Here is an 18,574-nt window from a genome sequence, read left to right as displayed (position 1 = left end):
AGCAAACATTTCAGCAGTTGGCTTCAGGCGGAGTTTTCCCAAGCACTTTAGTGGCAACCACATGACGAACAATTTGCGCGTAAACGCTAGTTTCTGAAATGATGAAGGTTTTTATCAAATAGGATACACTGAAAGTTCATTCTTTGTGTCAGTAAAAGTGTTTTCCTCCAGCTTACAGTGAACGTATTAAAATCAACCTCACTGATATCTTTATGAAATTTGGAAAACATATTTCTTTTTAAATATGGGTTAAAAACATTATTTGGCAATCGAAGTTTGTTCAATTCTAAGATCCCATGAACATACTGTCGGGGCGGATTTCTCTTTTGTTATTGTGTGGACCACTGAGAGGGCCCCCACCCAAAGTTTCCGATTGGAGCTCCTCTGATCTGGCGTGGTCGGCGCCCCTGACGATATGCGGACATGTGGGCAGTGCCACGGCGGCAGCTGGAGTCTTGAGGAGCATTTGAGGGTCTGGTCCAGGAACGGGCTTTTCAGTCTGCAGCGAGCACAATACTGCCCCAGCATCCACCAGCGGAGCAATACATGAATAGCGACAGAGCGGGAGCCAGCAACGGCGGCTTACATTCAGCGGAGCCAAGGAAACCTGCAAAAAAAAAAAAAAAACCTCCCCCCCCCCCCCTTCAAATCCCCGGGACGGAGAGCTCAGAAGCGAGGCGAGACACGCAAACAAAAGCATTCCTGGCTTTCAGCAAAAACAATAACATCGGGACAAAATCATTTACTTCTAATACGAATCCGAGGAGATTGGCGCAACTGACTGAAAAGCGGCGTCGCCTCCCCGCTTCATTTATACAAAATAAAATTGAGTTGACCACCACGGATTGAGCGCCACGCAGAACTGAATTTCAACTTTTTTTTTGTCCGGGGGGAACGAAGAAAGAAAGAAAAAACAAAAATGCGTATGATAGCCAGTCTTCTTTTACTTGGTGAGTAATCCCTTTACCTTTGACTGAGTTGTTTCACTTGTTCCGCTCTTTTTTTATTTTGGACTAGAATTCAACTTTTTATTGAATGCCATTTCACTTAGGAATTCCTTAGCCTTCTTGAAATTAGTTCTACACTTATTCTTTTTAGCAGATTTTCAAGTTTGGCTGGTGTGCGCAGTAAACTATCCAGTGTTAATTCAACTCCAACAGAGACCATATGTAGGCATGGCTACACTGTTGATTTAACACTGAATACTTTACTGTGCAGCCGACCTTTACAAGTCATAAAAGGCTATGTTTGTTATAATTATCAATAATTTGTATCATTATTATTATGATTATTATTATTCATGATAATAATCTGAATATGAACGAATACATCTGGAATGGAATGTTATGGAGCATGGGACTTCCGGCTGAATTGTGTCCATCCCCACAGAGCCAGGTGCACTCAGTGAACGGACACATGAGTTTTTATTCCAACTGCACCACAAACGAGGCGACATTACTCTGTCTATGCTTCCCAAGTGGCAGAAAAGAATTGGGTGGTGACCGTGACCATGTGGTTTTTTTGAATGATGAAAGAAAGCTTCTTATCAGGAAACCTGATGACCTTTTTTTCTGACTAGGATGTTGTCCAATCACAACGCCTTGAAAGCTGACAGGATAGCTGCTATAGACTGCCGTGAGCGTAAGACGTGAGTGTTTAATGAGGAGCTCGTTGTTTTGAATAGTCGTGACCGGAAGATAAGTAGGCAGGCTACTTTCAGTGGAGAGTAAAGAAGAGGTCGTTGTTTTTTGGGGGGGGAAGCAGAAGTGACCAGGAGGTAGAGATACGTACCCGGGGGTGGGTGGTGAGAGAGGGGGGGGGACGTGGAGAGATGAAACATCTGTCCTCCTCGTGACACGGGGGCGGAAAAAACCTCAGCCGAGCCGCGGAGGTGCCGCAGCCGTCCTGCTAATTAAGTGTTTCTGCTGACTGACGCGAAGGGAGTACTGTTATTTTTTAATTAGAGTTTCGCATGTGTCTATCACAAGGAAAACTCGCTGGGAATGATTTGCATGTCAGCCGTTTCAAAGGAATGCTGTTACAATGAGGGCCTAGAGTGTCAGTGCAGTAGGTGGAATAGCAGTTTCTGTTTTTTAAAATACATTGTTGTTTCATCTTATTCAGCATAGGAGATTCTCTCTGCTCGTTTTACGATTTGTTTGCAACCAGATTTCATTTCGAATGTGTTACACAAAACAATACACCTCCCTTAAGTGTCTCGAATTGGCAAAGCAAATACGATATGATTTAAATAGAAAGTCTTTCGGCCAGAATTTCATTGGAGTATTCTTTCCGAATTAAATCCCAATATAACATTTAGAACAAATTCCATAGCTTGAATGAAGCCCAAATCAGTGTTATCGACTTGCATAACGTATATATAGCTATCAGAACAAAACCTTTTTATCTGAGTTTATGTCTATGATGCCGTTTCTCTTTGAACAGAAATGGAGAGAACAATACTCGGTTTGGGTCACACTGAAACCAACCTGATTTAATGTCCAACCAGTCTAGGCCGGGGCCCTGTTTTCAGCACCCCTTATTTTTGGGGACTTGGATAGAAAGGAAGGAACCAGGGACATTATTTTGGATCCGTGGTCTCATGCAGTGCACCGTAACTCTCCGGACTGGAGAGAACAATGGCTGAGGAAGAAAGTGCATCAGCTTGTCCGTTCCCACGGAGGGCGTGTCCTGCTGGTAAGGACCTGACCGTGTAGTCTCTCCCCCGGGACACAGGGCCCTACACCGGGTGATTCCTGAGAAGAACCCTATTTAGTTCTAGGGTTCCTTGTCCGGCAAAATGACTTATTTAAATAAAAATAAAAAAAGTGTCAAAGCTTAATTAATTATTATGCTTTGACACTTCACACCAATGGCAGAAAGTTCCAGAAAGAACTAAAAAGGGTTCCTTTATGGAGACAAGTTAAGGAACCTTTTTTTTTTCTGAGTGTGTGTGTGTCCTGTCTCTCTCCTGGAGGTCCAGAGTTTGGGTGTGGCTGGCAGGGGGGTTACTCAGGTTTAAGGAATCTTTGGGGGGGGAGGGTGCTTTATTGAGTGGTTGTAATGCTGTACATCCATCAGTTCTGTTTTCACGGGGAATACCTCTCCCACAACCTGCTTTCCCAACAGTGCCGATACCCATGAATCACCCAGAGACTGGTACTGTCAGAGTCCTCCCTCTCCCCACAGCCCTCAGCCCCAACACAGGAGAGAAGAGCATGGAGTGAGACACTCCACACACACACTCACATACATACACACACACTCACATACATACACACACACTCACATACACACTCACACACACACACACTCATAAACTCACACTCACATACATACACACACACTCACATACACACTCACACACACACACACACACACACACACACACACACACATACACACACACATACACACTCACACACACACACACTCATAAACTCACACTCACATACATACACACACACTCACATACACACTCACACACACACACACACACACTCACACACACACACACACACACTCACATACATACACTCACATACATACATACAGGCACACTCACATACACACACACACTCACATACACTCACACTCACATACATACACACACACTCACATACACACACACTCGCATACATACACTCACATACATACACATACACACACCCTCACTCTCTCTCACACACACATACACACACCCTCACTCTCACACACACACACTCACACACTCGCATACATATTCATACACACACACACACTCTCTCACACACACACTCATATACACACACACATACATACATACATACGCACACATACACTCACTCAAACATATACACACTCGCATACATACACTCAAATACATACATAGACACACATACACACACACACACTCACATACATACGCTCACATACACACACACACTCACACACATACAAACACACACACACACACACACACACATACATAAGCTCACATACACACACACACACACACATACATAAGCTCACATACACACACACACACACACACATACATAAGCTCACATACACACACACACACACACACACATACATAAGCTCACATACACACACACACACACACACACACACACACATACATAAGCTCACATACACACACACACACACACACACACACATACAGTGGCATTAATAAAGAATGTAGTATTACGCCCCTCTGCTTGGCACGCTGTGTCAGTACTGGAGGTAACCGGTGTGGTCAGCCAGTACAGATGGAGTAATCCGCTCATCTGATTGGCCGGAGATCAGGACTGGATCTGCTGGCCACACCCCCTAAGTGCTGCTCAGAGGCATATTATATACAGAACTCTGCCACGCAGACACTCATAACATACTTGGTGTTTGAAAGAATTTCTGCCCACCATCAACTGCGTCACCACCGTCTCTGGCTGTCTGTGAGGACTGCCTCTCTCTACAAGACATTACATTGCATGTTATTTAGCTGACGCTTCTATCCAAAGTGACTTACAATTGAGAAGACTAAATGGTAAATAGTTGGCATTTATATAGCGCCTTTATCCAAAGCGCTGTACAATTGATGCTTCTCATTCACCCATTCATACACACACAGACACACACACACACACACACACACACACACACTGACGGCGATTGGCTGGCAGACGACTGCTCTTACTGCCTGAGCCATGTCGCCCCAGACTAAGCAGGGGACAATCCCTGGAGCAATGTGGGGTTAAGGGCCTTGCTCAAGAGCCCAACCTTAACCACCACACTACAGGCCATCCTCTCTAGCTCATACTTTCTTTGTTCTCCTCTTTCACAGTTTCTCTCTGTTCAGCAGGAAGGTAGACAATTCGGCAATCTCGGCCAAGTGTGTTTTTTTCCCCCCGACATCTGCATACTAAGAGGTCGCTGAGTTCACGGTCCTGAGTTGCTTGTGTGAAATGACACAAGACAGGGACACAACCTGACGGAAACTTCTTACACTGCGCAGTGCATTTGGAAAAAACTAGCTTGACAACCTTGACACATCTAACCATTCTCAACTTAACTAGAACAGGCATACCAATTACTGGGTATCATATAGTCTCAGCACAAAATGACAACTTCAGTTTATTATTATTATTTTTTACATTTGTATACTTGTTTCCCAAAAGATGTTTTCTAGTCTCAAGATCTTCTGAGGTGATCTGAGGTCTGTACTGATAGGAGTCTACTGATAGGAGGTTTGTACTGAGTCTCCATGGTTTCTACTGATCTGAGTCTCTATGGTCTTTACTGATCTGAGTCTCTATGGTCTTTACTGATCTGAGTGTCTTTGACCTAAGAAATGACTGGATGGCTCTGTTTATGTAATTGGGCAGTGTAGCTGAGAGTGAAAGGGAGATGATGGGAACTCTCAATTCAGAGACAAATACAATTTAGTCATGGCATGTCAAAAACAAGATTACAAATTTCCCCACAACGTAACTTTTTCAAAAGCTTCACAAGACCTCGACCTGACCATTTCTAGATGTGTTTAATTGCTCATTTCTTATCACGAGAACTGTGTAACGCTGTCAAACGCTTTCCTTCTTCCCGAATTTGAGGCTGGGATCCCTGGCCCTCCTGTAGGCCGCGGCCCGGCGAGACGGGCGTGGCGTGTTCTCTCCGGGAAGCACACATCCTTTTTTCATAACAGAGTCAACATTGGGCAGGAAGACGCGGAGAAAACAGGGGTCAGTTCTCACAGCCCTGTCCGTTCGCGATTAGGGGCGCTCGCTAACCCCCGCTACGGCGGAACACCGCCCGGGAGCCGCGCGGAACCGGGGTCGCGACCCCGACCCGAAATCAGGTGCCTAATCAGCGCTAGCCACCTGCGCGTAGCGTAGCGTCCCACGGTCGGCTCCCGGGGAGGACGAGAGTCGCGACTCAACACAAACCGCATTTCCATTCTGTCTGTGAGCTCTTATGAGCAGGGTTTAAAACAACAGAGCAGAACTGACATCACTGGAAACTGATGTTGTAGCCTGGTTGTAAAAAAATAAAAAAATAAAGAGATCGAGGAATGACATACTCATGGCTGAAGAATGAATATGAAGCGATTTGCTGTGTACTGTACATGCCTAGAACGGTCTGAATGAAAGCCAGAAACGGACGGTGTGGGGTGTGGGCTTTTATTCCAACCAAACAGTTACACACCTGATTCTACTAATCAAGGTCCTTAGCAACGACTAATGGTTGATTAGTAGAGTTAGGCGTGTTGGTGTTTGGTTGGATAGAAGCCTGCACCCACACTGGCCCCTTCTTGGTAAGATTGAGTATCCCCGCTCGAGTCCACTTGCCCCTGAGTTGTCTTCCAGGTTTCCGGTAAAGTTGTGTCAACAGTAGTAAAAACCTGTGACCTGAGACTGTTGGAGCAGTGAAATTTATGACATAGCTATTGCAGTCAATGCTATGATGTAGCCGCAGCAGTGAAATCTGTGATCTGTGATATGGTTACAGTGAGAAGGTCTGCCTACATCACTCATGTAGTCCCACAGGCTTTATTCATTTTAATTTATTCTATTATTAATTTATTAATTTATTAATATTATTCATTTTGCTATAAAATACCAAACTGGGAATCTAATTTGATGTCTGACACAATAAAATAGCTGACTCTCCGATTCAGATCGACAACCTTTTTATTTTACATTTATGTGTTTTTGCGCAGAAAACTAGAATACGTTTTGATGAAACGGATGAACTGGGTGGAACCAACCCAGAGATCTTATCAGTGGTGAACCCAGCCCCGCCCCAGCACGGTTCCAGCCAATCAGCTCATCTTATAAACATATACATGTACTGTACATACACATCCTGCTCCTCCACCCCAACATACACACACACACACACACACACATACACACACTCTCACACACATACACACACACACATACACACACACACACATACACACACACATACACATACACACACATACACACACACACTCACACACATATACGCACACTCTTGCACACACCCATCTATGAAATGGACAGACATATTTTCTCACTGTGTGTCACTGTGCTATTGTGTAGTTTCGGATGTGTGTGTGTGCGCGTCACCTCTTTGAGCAAAGAGCATATTCATATGACAAAATGGCATGAATAGTCCTACATTCATATAGATACCATGGGCTAAGTAACATTGTCTTTTTGTTGACCTGAAGGCCTGTTGCCTTTGTGTGTGTGTGTGTGTGTGTGTGTGTGTACGAATACTTGCCTGTGTGTGTGTGTATGTTTGTGTGTGCGAATACTTGCCCGTGTGTATGTTTGTGTGTGCGAATACTTGCCTGTGTGTGTGTGTCTGTGTCTGTGTCTTGCCTGTGTGTGCGTCTGAGACATTGCGGGTGGGGCTGCTAAGTGGAAGACATTGTCCTCAAGGCCTAATGCCCCTTTAGCAGTGTAGGGGGCCTAGCAGCATTGTTCGTACGGAGCTGGTGAAGTAAGACTGGGTGTGACGTTTCCGTGGTTATTGTGTGTAGCGTCCTGTCTGCTATTATTAGTGATGAATCCATTAGCCATAGTTGTGACTGAGGGAAGCAGGGCTACCAGCAGCCAACATCTTATTGTCTGTTATCATCCTCCCATTACTCTCAAAAACAGCTGTGATTTTATTCTCAACACAGGAGCTGTACCTGTCCAGGAGGTATTCCTGCCTTTCTCCCAGTGCATGCTGGGATAGGCTCCATGATGATATTCTGACACCATTGGCAAAACCTGAAATGAGTCAAACCATCTCACTTCATGAGCAATATTTTTGTCTTATTTAGCTGAAACTAAAAGTAAGATTTAAAATCTTAATTGAGATTGACTTATTCTTAGTTTTTTTTGCTTAGCATAAGATTACAGTGTTCAATGGAAAAAATAACATTTTTATTTTCAGAAGAGTGTGCTATCCTGGTCATTGGGGGTATACTGCAGTAGAAACTACTCACGAGGTGTGTTGTGTTTCCTTCTCAGGTGCTTTATGTCATCTTGGTCTTGGCGACTCCAGCACGGGCACGTCACCGGGCGTCAACGGCACGTCACCGGGTGTCAAAACCACGTCACCGGGCGTCAACGGCACGTCACCGGGCGTCAAAACCACGTCACCGGGCGTCAACGGCACGTCACCGGGCGTCAAAACCACGTCACCGGGCGTCAACGGCACGTCACCGGGCGTCAAAACCACGTCACCGGGCGTCGACGGCACGTCACCGGGTGTCAAAACCACGTCACCGGGCGTCAACGGCACGTCACCGGGCGTCAAAACCACGTCACCGGGCGTCAACGCCACGTCACCGGGTGTCACCGTCACAGTGAGCACAAGCGTCGCTGCCTCCACCGTCAGCCCGACAACACAAACTCCCGCTCCCCCTTCAGCAGAGGCCGCTACGACAGGCAACCTCAACCTCACCGTAACCGTAACGACAGCCACTGTCGTACCGTCGTCCGGCACCGTCGCGGCGATGGCTACCGAGACCCCCGGCACGGCGGCAACGGCAACAGCGGCGAAGGCAATGGCCTCGACGACCGCGGGGCCTTCTCCCATGACCGTCACCAATGCGTCCGTCACCGAGGCAACCACCGGTGGACTGACCACCCAGACTCAGCCGCAGCTGAGCTCGCAGTTCTCTACCGCGCTGAGCTCCATCGCCAGTGCCGCTGTGTCGCCTTCCGCACAAACGCCGGCGGACAACTCGACGGAAACCACAACGGCTGAGGGAATGCTCCCGACCGCGCCTTCCACAGAGGCCTCTACGTCCACCTCACAGACTGTCCACAATCACTCAGGTAAAAACCCGCCCAACGCCCACCTCGCACGCCACCCACAGTCCCACAAGCAAGAGTACACTTCCACGCCCAAGGCATACACTACCCACAATGTGCGGGGGCACTGAACGACCAACCGTCACGTGTGGGGGGCTCCCTGTTGTCAGGGCAGGGGGCTGGAATATAGCTAGCTAGGGTTCGCAGAGGCACAAGGCTGCAGGAGGGCGAAGCAGGGTGACCAGTTGCCTGGTGAGACAGGAAAACTGTTTTACCTTTACTATGGGGGTACTCTGATTCACTGTGGGGGGCCCAGAAGCAGGTGCGTGGGTTACATGGAGCTACATTGCTCCACAGGACAACAGGAGGGTGAAACATCTGGGGGTGACCAGTTGAAGACCTCTTTCCTCTATTCATTTCAATGGAGCTGCAGGTGACCAGTTGCCTGATTTACATTTTTGCCAATTAAAGGGGAAGATAGTGAGGCAGGGATCTAAGAGTGTATTGTCCCAGGGGAGAGCTGAGAGGTAACGGCGCAGACTGCATGGGGCTACATTGCTCCATGGGGCCACAGGAGGGTGAAACATTTGGGGGCGACCCGTTGCATGGATTTTTCTGTCCTTTACTGTGGAGCTACTGTGGGGTCCAGGGTCAAGAGTGAGGGCTCCTTGGACCCAGCTCAGGCCCAAGCAGGATACCCTGGAGACAGCACAGAGCTAGCTGGCAGCACAGAGCTGCAGGTAGTCAAAACTTTCCTCTATTTGTTTCAATGGAGCTGCAGGTGACCAGTCGCCTGGTTTACATTTATGCCCATTAAAGGGGCAGATAGTGAGGGAGGGACTTAAGAGTCTACCACTTGGATTCAGGAGAGAGCCGGGAAGTAACTGAGCAGGCCACGTGGGGAAACATCCAGGGGTGACCAGTTGCTTGATGAAACATTTCCTTTGCTTACTGTGGGGGGTATCCTTAGACTGACACTCATGTTACAAAGGGTTAGGCTAACATTAGCCATATGTTTCTTCCTGACAGGGGCGCCACAGGGCTCACAAACACAGAGCCCCTCTACTGCTTCCACAACTGTGACAGTATCCGGGGGAGTGACAGCGCCAGGCGGGGAAATGACAACCAGCAAAGACACCAACGTCCCCCGAAACAAAACGCATGTGAGAGAGAAGTGTCTACCCCTACCCCTCGTGACCGACACACCAACACACTTTGGCTGCGTCCAAAATCACAGACTAGCTTACTGTTTAGGATGTGAAAATTAGTATCAGTATGTCCGAAACCAAAGCTGCATTCAATGGAACTGTTTACGTTTGTAATCTTTTTTTTTTTTTTGTCCTTACAAAAACTAATCACCTAGGCAACACGCCCTCGTTCTATGATGACATATGATGATGAAAGAGCGTTGCAGTTTGTCTGAAAATCCATCTTACGTTTTAGTATACATATATAGTGTGTAGGAAGTAGTTTGCAATTTTGGACACTACCGTTCTCTTTCTTCTTTCTCCAAGATGCATACTCGTACATTGTTACAAAATAATATACAAACGTGTAATGGGGAATTTTTGTATTTTTGGCTTGCCTCTGTTCTGTTTCGCTAAACTTTAATGTCACTCGCATGATTTTCATCTGTTACCCCCCAAAGAGCCAGCAGCCTCCTTGTGTCCTCTGCTTCCTGTGACATTAAAGCATTTGCTCTCACCCATAAAATACTTGTGAGCATAGATTCAAAGCGTTTACTCTAAACCTTTCAATTAAGCCAAAGCTCTTTCCCTCGTTAGCTCATGCGTCTATACAGGGTGCCATTCATTTTGCAGCCCACAATGAGAGTCAGAGCTGCTGTCGAGGTAAGATGGTATACAGGGACATGGTATACTGAAGTTATGCATACGGGATCTGTGTTGGGCACCGGAATGTTCCGGCAGCTCTGGTGAAGAGATGTCAACTGGTTACTCTCGCTCATTAAGAAGGGTGGCTGCAAGCAACTCGTAATAAAAATCAATGCATCTTCGCTGACGATACTTTTTTTCCCAGAAGTTCTCCCGTTATACTAACTTCTTTCTCTCACTTTTGTAGCCGGTGGTTTATCACAAAGGGGAGCAGAACGATGAGGTGAGCCATGACCGAGTGGGTAAACCTGTGTTGAAAGATGTTGTTGAAAGATGTTGTTGAAAGATGGCGGCACTGTTCTTGAGGCAGACCTAGGGTCAAATACGTAATTGTTTTGGATTCAAATACTTTTCTGCGCTCGATTGATCTTGCCTAGTGCAGTTGCGCCAACTAAGAGGACCAGAAGGCGGGGTTTGCTCATTGAATCCAAAACAATGAAGTAGTTAGGCACAGGTCTCGTTTCATGTGCATGGAAAGAAGGGGAAACTGTTGTTGGTGAAGTGTCGGGGCGTATACCAAGGAAACTACATAAAAATTAATCCAGGTCTGTTGGACCGACCACCAGTCCGACCGAGGGCAAACCATGGACTGGTGTACGTGGTTCAGGGATGAGGCGAGTGGAAAAGAGAGCGCGATTCAGTCACTTCAGAGGAAGGACAGGAAAGCATATGTCATGGTTTGTAAAAGCGACCCTGCGGTCATCGCTGCGGGAAACCACTTATTCCCGTCCTGTAATAACAGTCTGGGGATAGTGTGCTCCTCTTGACACAGGAAGCGCACACTTCAACCTGTGACCTTTCTCTCCGCACATAGAGGTGGGGAGCAGCACGCTGATATGCTGAACTACTCCCCCGGTTCTGATTATGGAGTGTGTTAAGGTCGCACTTCAGGGTACATGAGTTGGCATTAACTAATGTCATTGTTAACATTCGTTAATTGGTGTACGGAAACATGAATTAAGCATGAATAACCTTTCATTAGCTAATGTCTTTAACGACTAATATTAATATTTATTATATTTATATTAGTTATGTGGATATTTACACATTAGCAAACCATAAGATAAACATATAATTATTCAACCAATAATATTATATTCAACATCATAATAATATGTAATAATATGGAATACAAAAAAATCATGTGTACTTTTTTGAGATCAGTGTTGTAAGGAATTATCAAACATTGGTAAAGTACCAATACTAAGTACGAAGCATTAATTCAACCATGGAGATTGTTACCATGTCGACATCACATCACAATTCCGTGCCGTTTTGATTGGGTCAGCTGCACTAGCAGGGTTACTGAACTGTTTAATCCTGAGACATCAGTCTTCCAAAGAAGCTAAAGGCTTGACGTTAAACTGGTGAATAAAAGCCACAACCATCAAAAAGGCTAAACTGCCTTTTTTTAAATAAAAAGCAAAAATTATAAAACAAATCACTAAACTCAGTAAACACAAACATTTCTGCTTGGGAACTAGCAAATCATTTTGAGAGAATATTTGAAGACAAGTTACAGTATCAGACCATGTTGGTGAGTCAATATAAAATCAATGATAATTCAGCCAAAAATACTGTAAACCGCAGACGATGAAAGGGTTTATCGGGGTTGGAATTTCCTGTTGAAATGCGTAGCCGTAGCACGTTTCTTTGGGAATCGCTAATCCTGTTCTAAAACTCTCGGCAGGGACATCCTGTGGCTTTCAAAGTCTGTGAAGAGTTGATGCAGAAGATGCAGGTAGAAACGTGCACCCTGGACCTCGACCCTAACGGAACCATCAAGAAGGCCTCCGTGGAAGGTAGGTTCTGTGACCCCCTAGTGGCCGTAACAAGGAACTGCAGCCAGCGAGAGCTGAACTGGCCTTTCCTGGCAAAGTTTGTTGACCGTCGAGCTCTCCAGCTAATGTACTGAGCACAGGTGTTCCAAATTAAGCATTTAATCTCCCTGAAAGGACTCCCTGGGTGTTTTTAACAAACACTCAGAATTTAACCTTGAGCCATGGTCACATTTCCACTCTGGCTGACTGATTACCCCCCAGCTTTACAGACTAAAGAGTTCCCCCCCTAAAGGGGAGCCTTTAACTGATAAACAGTGAGCACAAAATGGCTGCCATGCACCACCCACATTGTAGTAAAATACTCGCATGGAACACCCCTTGTCCTGCCCACCAATTCCCTGTGGACAAGCTGTTAAAATGTGCAAAGTTATTTTGAGTAATTGTGTAAGAGCATGTTTATGATAATTGCAAATGTGTGCAAATGATTATTTCTGGATTATTTTTCAGAATTGTATAAATATAGCAGCAGCGTCTCATTTGCCAAAGAGTAGGAGCGAAACAAATGACTTTATCTGCCGTTTATTTCCTTTTGTTTCAGTTAACCCTGCCTTACTGAAGGAACTTGAAGAGAAACACAATCAGGTACAAATGCAGAAAGAAAAGAATCTTTGTGAACATAAAAATCTGTTTTGAAGATATACTGCAATTTGGGTAACAAGATGGATAAAGAGAAAAAGATGCTAAAACATATAACACAACATAAAACGCATTAGTGGAGGACAGACCTATTCTGGCAATGAAGAAGCAGAAGTGGAGCAGAAGGATGAGGTGAGCGAGGGGTTAAATTTGTGCGGAAACTCTTTGTGAAGCTGACCTGGGATCAAATACACCATTGTTGTGGATTCCAAACACTTCTCTGTGCTTGATTGTCCTTGCCTAGTGCAGTTGAGCCAACTAAGAGGACCAGAAGGTGGGGTTTTCACTTGGTTCCAATACACCAGACAATCTCAGTAAAGCGTTGAAAAGTATTTGAATCCAAAACAATTACATATTGTACCTCAGTTTGGCAAAATGCGTGTGGAGAGACAGTGGACCTGTACCTTGTATTCAGGCCCCAGTGTAGCCACAATAATATCTGTGCAGCTGTTGGGCCCTTAACCCCAACATTGCTCCAGGGGCGATTGGCCCCTGCTTAGTCTAGTCAACTGTAGGTCACTTTGGATAAAAGGCGTCAGCTAAATAACTGTACTGTAATGCAATGTCATTTTTGGAGGAGGAGGCTCCGAAAAACACCACCCTGATCGCCATCCTGTGCTCCTGCGGAGCCCTGCTAGCCATGACGGCCGGCTTCATCGCCTACATCACCTGCCATCGCAAATCCTACCGGAAGAACCAGGTGAGCTAGCCTGAGCCGCAACCCACAAACCGCTAGACTGTTCACTCCCAGCGAACGCAAAGCGTTCTCGTGATGCTACCGGAATGTTTTGTTGACGTTATAACATTGCCAGCAACATTGAACATTTTGTGTTCGCTGGGCTAGCAAACCATCTCAGAAAGGAGAGCAGTGGCCCTGCTATTGTATCAAGTTACGGGAAGTGATGTCATCAATTGTAAATCCCAGTTCCCCAATAAACAGTTGTGTGCCTGAACAAAACGGCAAAGCGGAAATGGGAAAATATAGACTCCTAAGTGGGTGGACTCCCCCCCCCCCCCCCCCCCCGTCTCCACAGCAACACCTGACGGAGGAGCTGCAGACGGTGGAGAACGGCTACCACGACAACCCCACCCTGGAGGTGATGGAGGTGCACCCGGAGATGCAGGAGAAGAAGACGGCCCTCCACGGCGAGTTCAGCGACAGTTGGATCGTCCCGTTCGACACCCTGTCCAAGGACGACCCCGAGGAGGAGGACACGCACCTGTGAGCCCCGCCCTAAACCAGCTGCCACGGAAACGCCTGCACTCTGATCTAGAGGGGCGGGAACCAGGTGTGTCCACCATGTGAGTTTAGAGGGAATTCAGCCATTTACCGAAAAAAAAACCCAACCAGCCCCGCGTCGAACATACCAGTCACTGCGGCCTTGTCAGCTCAGGTATAAAATAGCACTCACTACAAATGCAATAATCTCAATAATCACAACAAATCCTCCTGTTATCTTTGCCTTTTGTCAGTTATCTTTTAAAGAACTGGCAAACCAAAAGAGAGTGAGAGACTACCATGTGACTCTGGGATAGCCAATCGGCTAATCAGTTGGTCACACGATTCTAGCCTGTGGCAATGCTAACTGTCGGGCTTAAACCTGAAGCCGTAATGTAAACAGTTTCGATGCAGGTGAACTGTTTCATCGGCCACACCGTGTGAACGAATCAAATTAATGCATTTCTGCATTTCTACCTGTAATCCTACGCCACCTAGTGGGATGGAGGGGAGCCCGCATGCCCCTGTGATAGATTTGGCTTGAGACTGTTGTGCATTTATGGAAATAGAATATACTGCAATGTATTGTATATATGTGGAACCTTTTTTTGAAAATATAAGTACATTCCACAACAGTGCTATAAATATATTGCATTATCGGAATGTGCCGATGTGTGTATTGGCCTATATACTGAGAAGTGTTGCAATATCTTCATACGTTTTTATTTTGTTGTATTTTCAGTATATTCTATTCCTGTAAGCGTCAGTGTGAATTTTGTTTTAAATTTTATTTGTATGTTTTTTTTTTTCACCTTGTTTTTCCCACACAGTGCATTTCTGTTCACTTATGTTCACTTTGAGGAAGAAGCACAGATTATCACCAATAATTTATTACCTATGAAAAGTAAAATGTGGAAGTTAAGCCTACAAATTTTACACTATAGCACCAGGCTTAGGTCCTCCAAAACACAACACTCAGAGCACTCACCCCATCTATAGAATGTATAACTTTTATAGTATTAGAGTATTAAAATAGCAGCTCATTCTGTTGGTAGATCGCGATAGTTGTTGTGTTACGACTTCAGGATAAATCATCCTGTCACATTTACTTTGGTGTTGATAGCTGTTACCTGGCCCAGGAGAAGATTAAACATGAACTGTGCTGACCAGCATGTCTTTTCAGGCACTGCTGATAGGTAGGTATTAGCCATACGCTAATGCCAGGTGTAGCTATTATAGGTAGCTATTAGCCAAGTGCTAATGCATCTCAAAAGGAAGGTTTCGTGGGAAGTCTATGACTTATGGTATGACCGGTATGAGCCGATCAAATCCTATGACATGTATCTTTACCTTTTAAATTTCAATTACTTTGTATTCCTTAAAAAAATACTTCCGTTCCAACATAGTTAATTGTCTCTGCTACAATTGTGTTTAACCAACTGCACTTATTTTGATTTACACACTTTGAACATGCATACACACACACTCAGACACAGGCAAATACCAACATACTGCAGGAAGTTTCTTTCGATTGCAAGAAAATCAAGGGCTAAATGAATTGATTTTACTTATTTTTCCTTTACCAACTTTGTTATGAGCAACTTTGTACATAATTTAGAATTTAATTTTACCAAAGTATTGTATAAGGGTAAAAAAAAATGTCCTGTATTTATGTCCTTTGCTGAAAAAGCAGAACAGGAGTCTGACACACTGGAGTCGTGCCTTTGGATTAAACGCAGTCCTGAAAGGACAAGCGTAGAAATGCAAACCACCTTTATACCAATTAATGTTTGCAGAAGTAAAACTGTAATTATTTAGCTGCTCAGTTTCTGTAATATGTGCTGTTGTTGTGTACGAATGTTAAACGTAACGTGCCATTCCTGTAAAAATTACGGAAGTGTTCAACAAGTCCAGAAAAGTGCGGAAAGCGGTCAGAAGACCGTCGGGTTCAGGGGAGCGGGTGAGAGATTAAATGAACGCTGTCGGGTGAGTGCACTACATTTTGATACTCTCATGGGGGTTATTTTCCCCCACAATGCCTTGCACCACAATAACGGTTTCATATGAAACAGAAAACAAAATCATTGGGGTTTTTTTTGTATTGACAAAAGTATTTGTTTTTGTTTTGTTTTTTCGAGTCTGGGAATAAAACTTTGAACGAACGTGTAACTTCTATTCTTTTTTCTTTTTTTCGAATTGGTTAATCCGTTGCAGTGCATTGGTTTTCTGAATATAAAAGCAGCAGCAAAAACAAATACATTAAAGCGAAATCAAAAGTTTGCTAGTGATGGTAAATGCTATAGCTACTGCTAACAATCCATCAGCACACTATATTACTTATATGAATAATGTAGCTATAACTAACACCAACTATGTCGAAGTCCTTGCCAACTTATTACAAGTGAATACTGTATTTCATTTAAGATAAAATAGTGTGATTCTTAGGTCTAAACCTGTCTAAGTAAACAATCTGGCCCATTACTATTTTTAACAAACTGAGTTGTGATGTGTATTAATTAACTTTGGGTACCTTTAACTTTGTGGCCAAGGTGCGTGTGTTTACCTATCGCACAAACACACCATAACTACTATGATATACTTCGGTGTGCTCTTATTTCCCTATGTCCAGAACTACAGGCATGTTTTGTTTGAATTAACTCGATAGGTAAATGACTGCAGAACATTTGAAAGGCAGCAGAAGATGGCGATCTGAGTCACCAGGATGAAAACCATGTCAGCACAAGCACAATTGCGCCACTAGGTGGCACTCCTATCACACAGCCCACATTTCCCCAGTATAACGTGATACGCCAGTCTTAAACACATTTATACAATTGGAAGGGAGATGACAATATCACTTATCCCTTCAGTCTATGAAGCACATTGCATTAACTGGTAACCCTGACACATCATTAACCTTCAGCAGAGGCAACCTAAGAATAGTCATGTGTGCCCCCATCAAGTTTCAAGTGACTGTTTAAGGGTGCCATTCCGGCTCAATTTCCAGATTTTATACCCTGTAACACCTTTCCAACTCACTGAACCGCGGGGTCAGTGTAAATGTGAGAGCACGAAGGTGTCAGTCAGTCAGAGGATGAGAGGTCGTGATTTCTTGGGTTTCTCTTCCTGTTCTGTGGTAGTGTTGTGCTCATCAGTTACTGAGTGAGCCTTTCCAGAACCCCATTACAAATCCCAGTATCTGTTAAGTTGAACAATACTTTAAAATTAAATTAGCCTTTTGTTTTTCAAATGTAGAAGCATATTGCTAAGGACATCTGAAGGGCCAGTCTCGCTGTTAGACGTTCCTTCGTGTTTACCACCGTTTGGTTTTCATTAGGCAAGTGTGACGGATGCAGTCGCGGTTCCACTTCCCTCAAAGGAGGCCTGCCTGTTTCAGTCCGGGAGAGAACAGCGATAAACACATTTTAGGCTGATTACGAGACTACGAACCGTATTTCCTGCCAAAACACGTTCTGTTCTGTCCCGGTCGGGGGCACAATACGAACAATAAAGAAGAGAGTTCTCCAAGTCGCCCTTTCGGTATTTTGCGCAATCTGTTTCTTCTGCGCAAGGCAAGCGTCATAGAGACAATGAGGGAGGCTCCTTGAATTGGAGTCACCGTGACATCATCGGCACTTGTGACGCGTCTCATTTTTAAACTACGTTCGCTTCAGGTGCGCCCGTGCGCCGCTAATTCTTCATCCAGGTGATACGCGAAGCAGGACCGACAAGGCTTTGAAACATTGGCGCTCGGAACCAGGCCCTGACACCAGCGAGAGGAAGAGGAGAGAACCATGTCGCGTTTAGCGTAAGTATTGTCCCCGTTTGGTACAAGGGTATGCTAGTAAAATGGAAGTACCCAATCGCAAAGGTGGACTGCAAATTATATCGTCATTCCAATTACACTTAAATTGCAGTGAACCCGAGCAATCCCTGTTGAATTCCGTGAATCTGACATAATACACCTGTGTTCACCCTACAAGGAGATGGACTATTAGAATCCATCCTCACACAAGTTATTAAAGACTTGATACTGACTATATTAACTTTAGGGTTGCATGGGCGTGGTCTAGCCTGAGATATGCAATGAGACTAAATCATTGGCCGTTAGGTCAGGTCCTTCTTGATCATAAATGATCTGGACCCAATAGCTGATACAATAGGTGATACATTGAACGCCACTCATAGGAATAGATGGAAATGTTT

General features: G+C 44.9%; 1 protein-coding gene across 1 annotated transcript; it reads left to right on the top strand.

Annotated features, from left to right (window-relative positions):
* Nucleotides 1-455: 455 nt before the first annotated feature.
* LOC133119045 (podocalyxin-like) lies at nt 456-16,530 on the top strand. Its single transcript, XM_061229430.1, has 8 exons — nt 456-950; nt 7,992-8,804; nt 9,810-9,943; nt 10,860-10,895; nt 12,363-12,474; nt 13,052-13,095; nt 13,727-13,849; nt 14,184-16,530. Exons 1-8 carry the CDS (start codon nt 920-922, stop codon nt 14,373-14,375), a joined length of 1,485 nt encoding a protein of 494 aa, XP_061085414.1. The 5' UTR covers nt 456-919; the 3' UTR covers nt 14,376-16,530.
* Nucleotides 16,531-18,574: the final 2,044 nt, after the last annotated feature.

Source organism: Conger conger, chromosome 19, assembly GCF_963514075.1.
Source record: "Conger conger chromosome 19, fConCon1.1, whole genome shotgun sequence".
In the NCBI taxonomy this organism is placed as follows: Eukaryota; Metazoa; Chordata; class Actinopteri; order Anguilliformes; family Congridae; genus Conger; species Conger conger.
The sequence above is the reverse complement of the archived record's forward strand: the minus strand, read 5'-3'. Positions and strand labels throughout refer to the sequence as shown.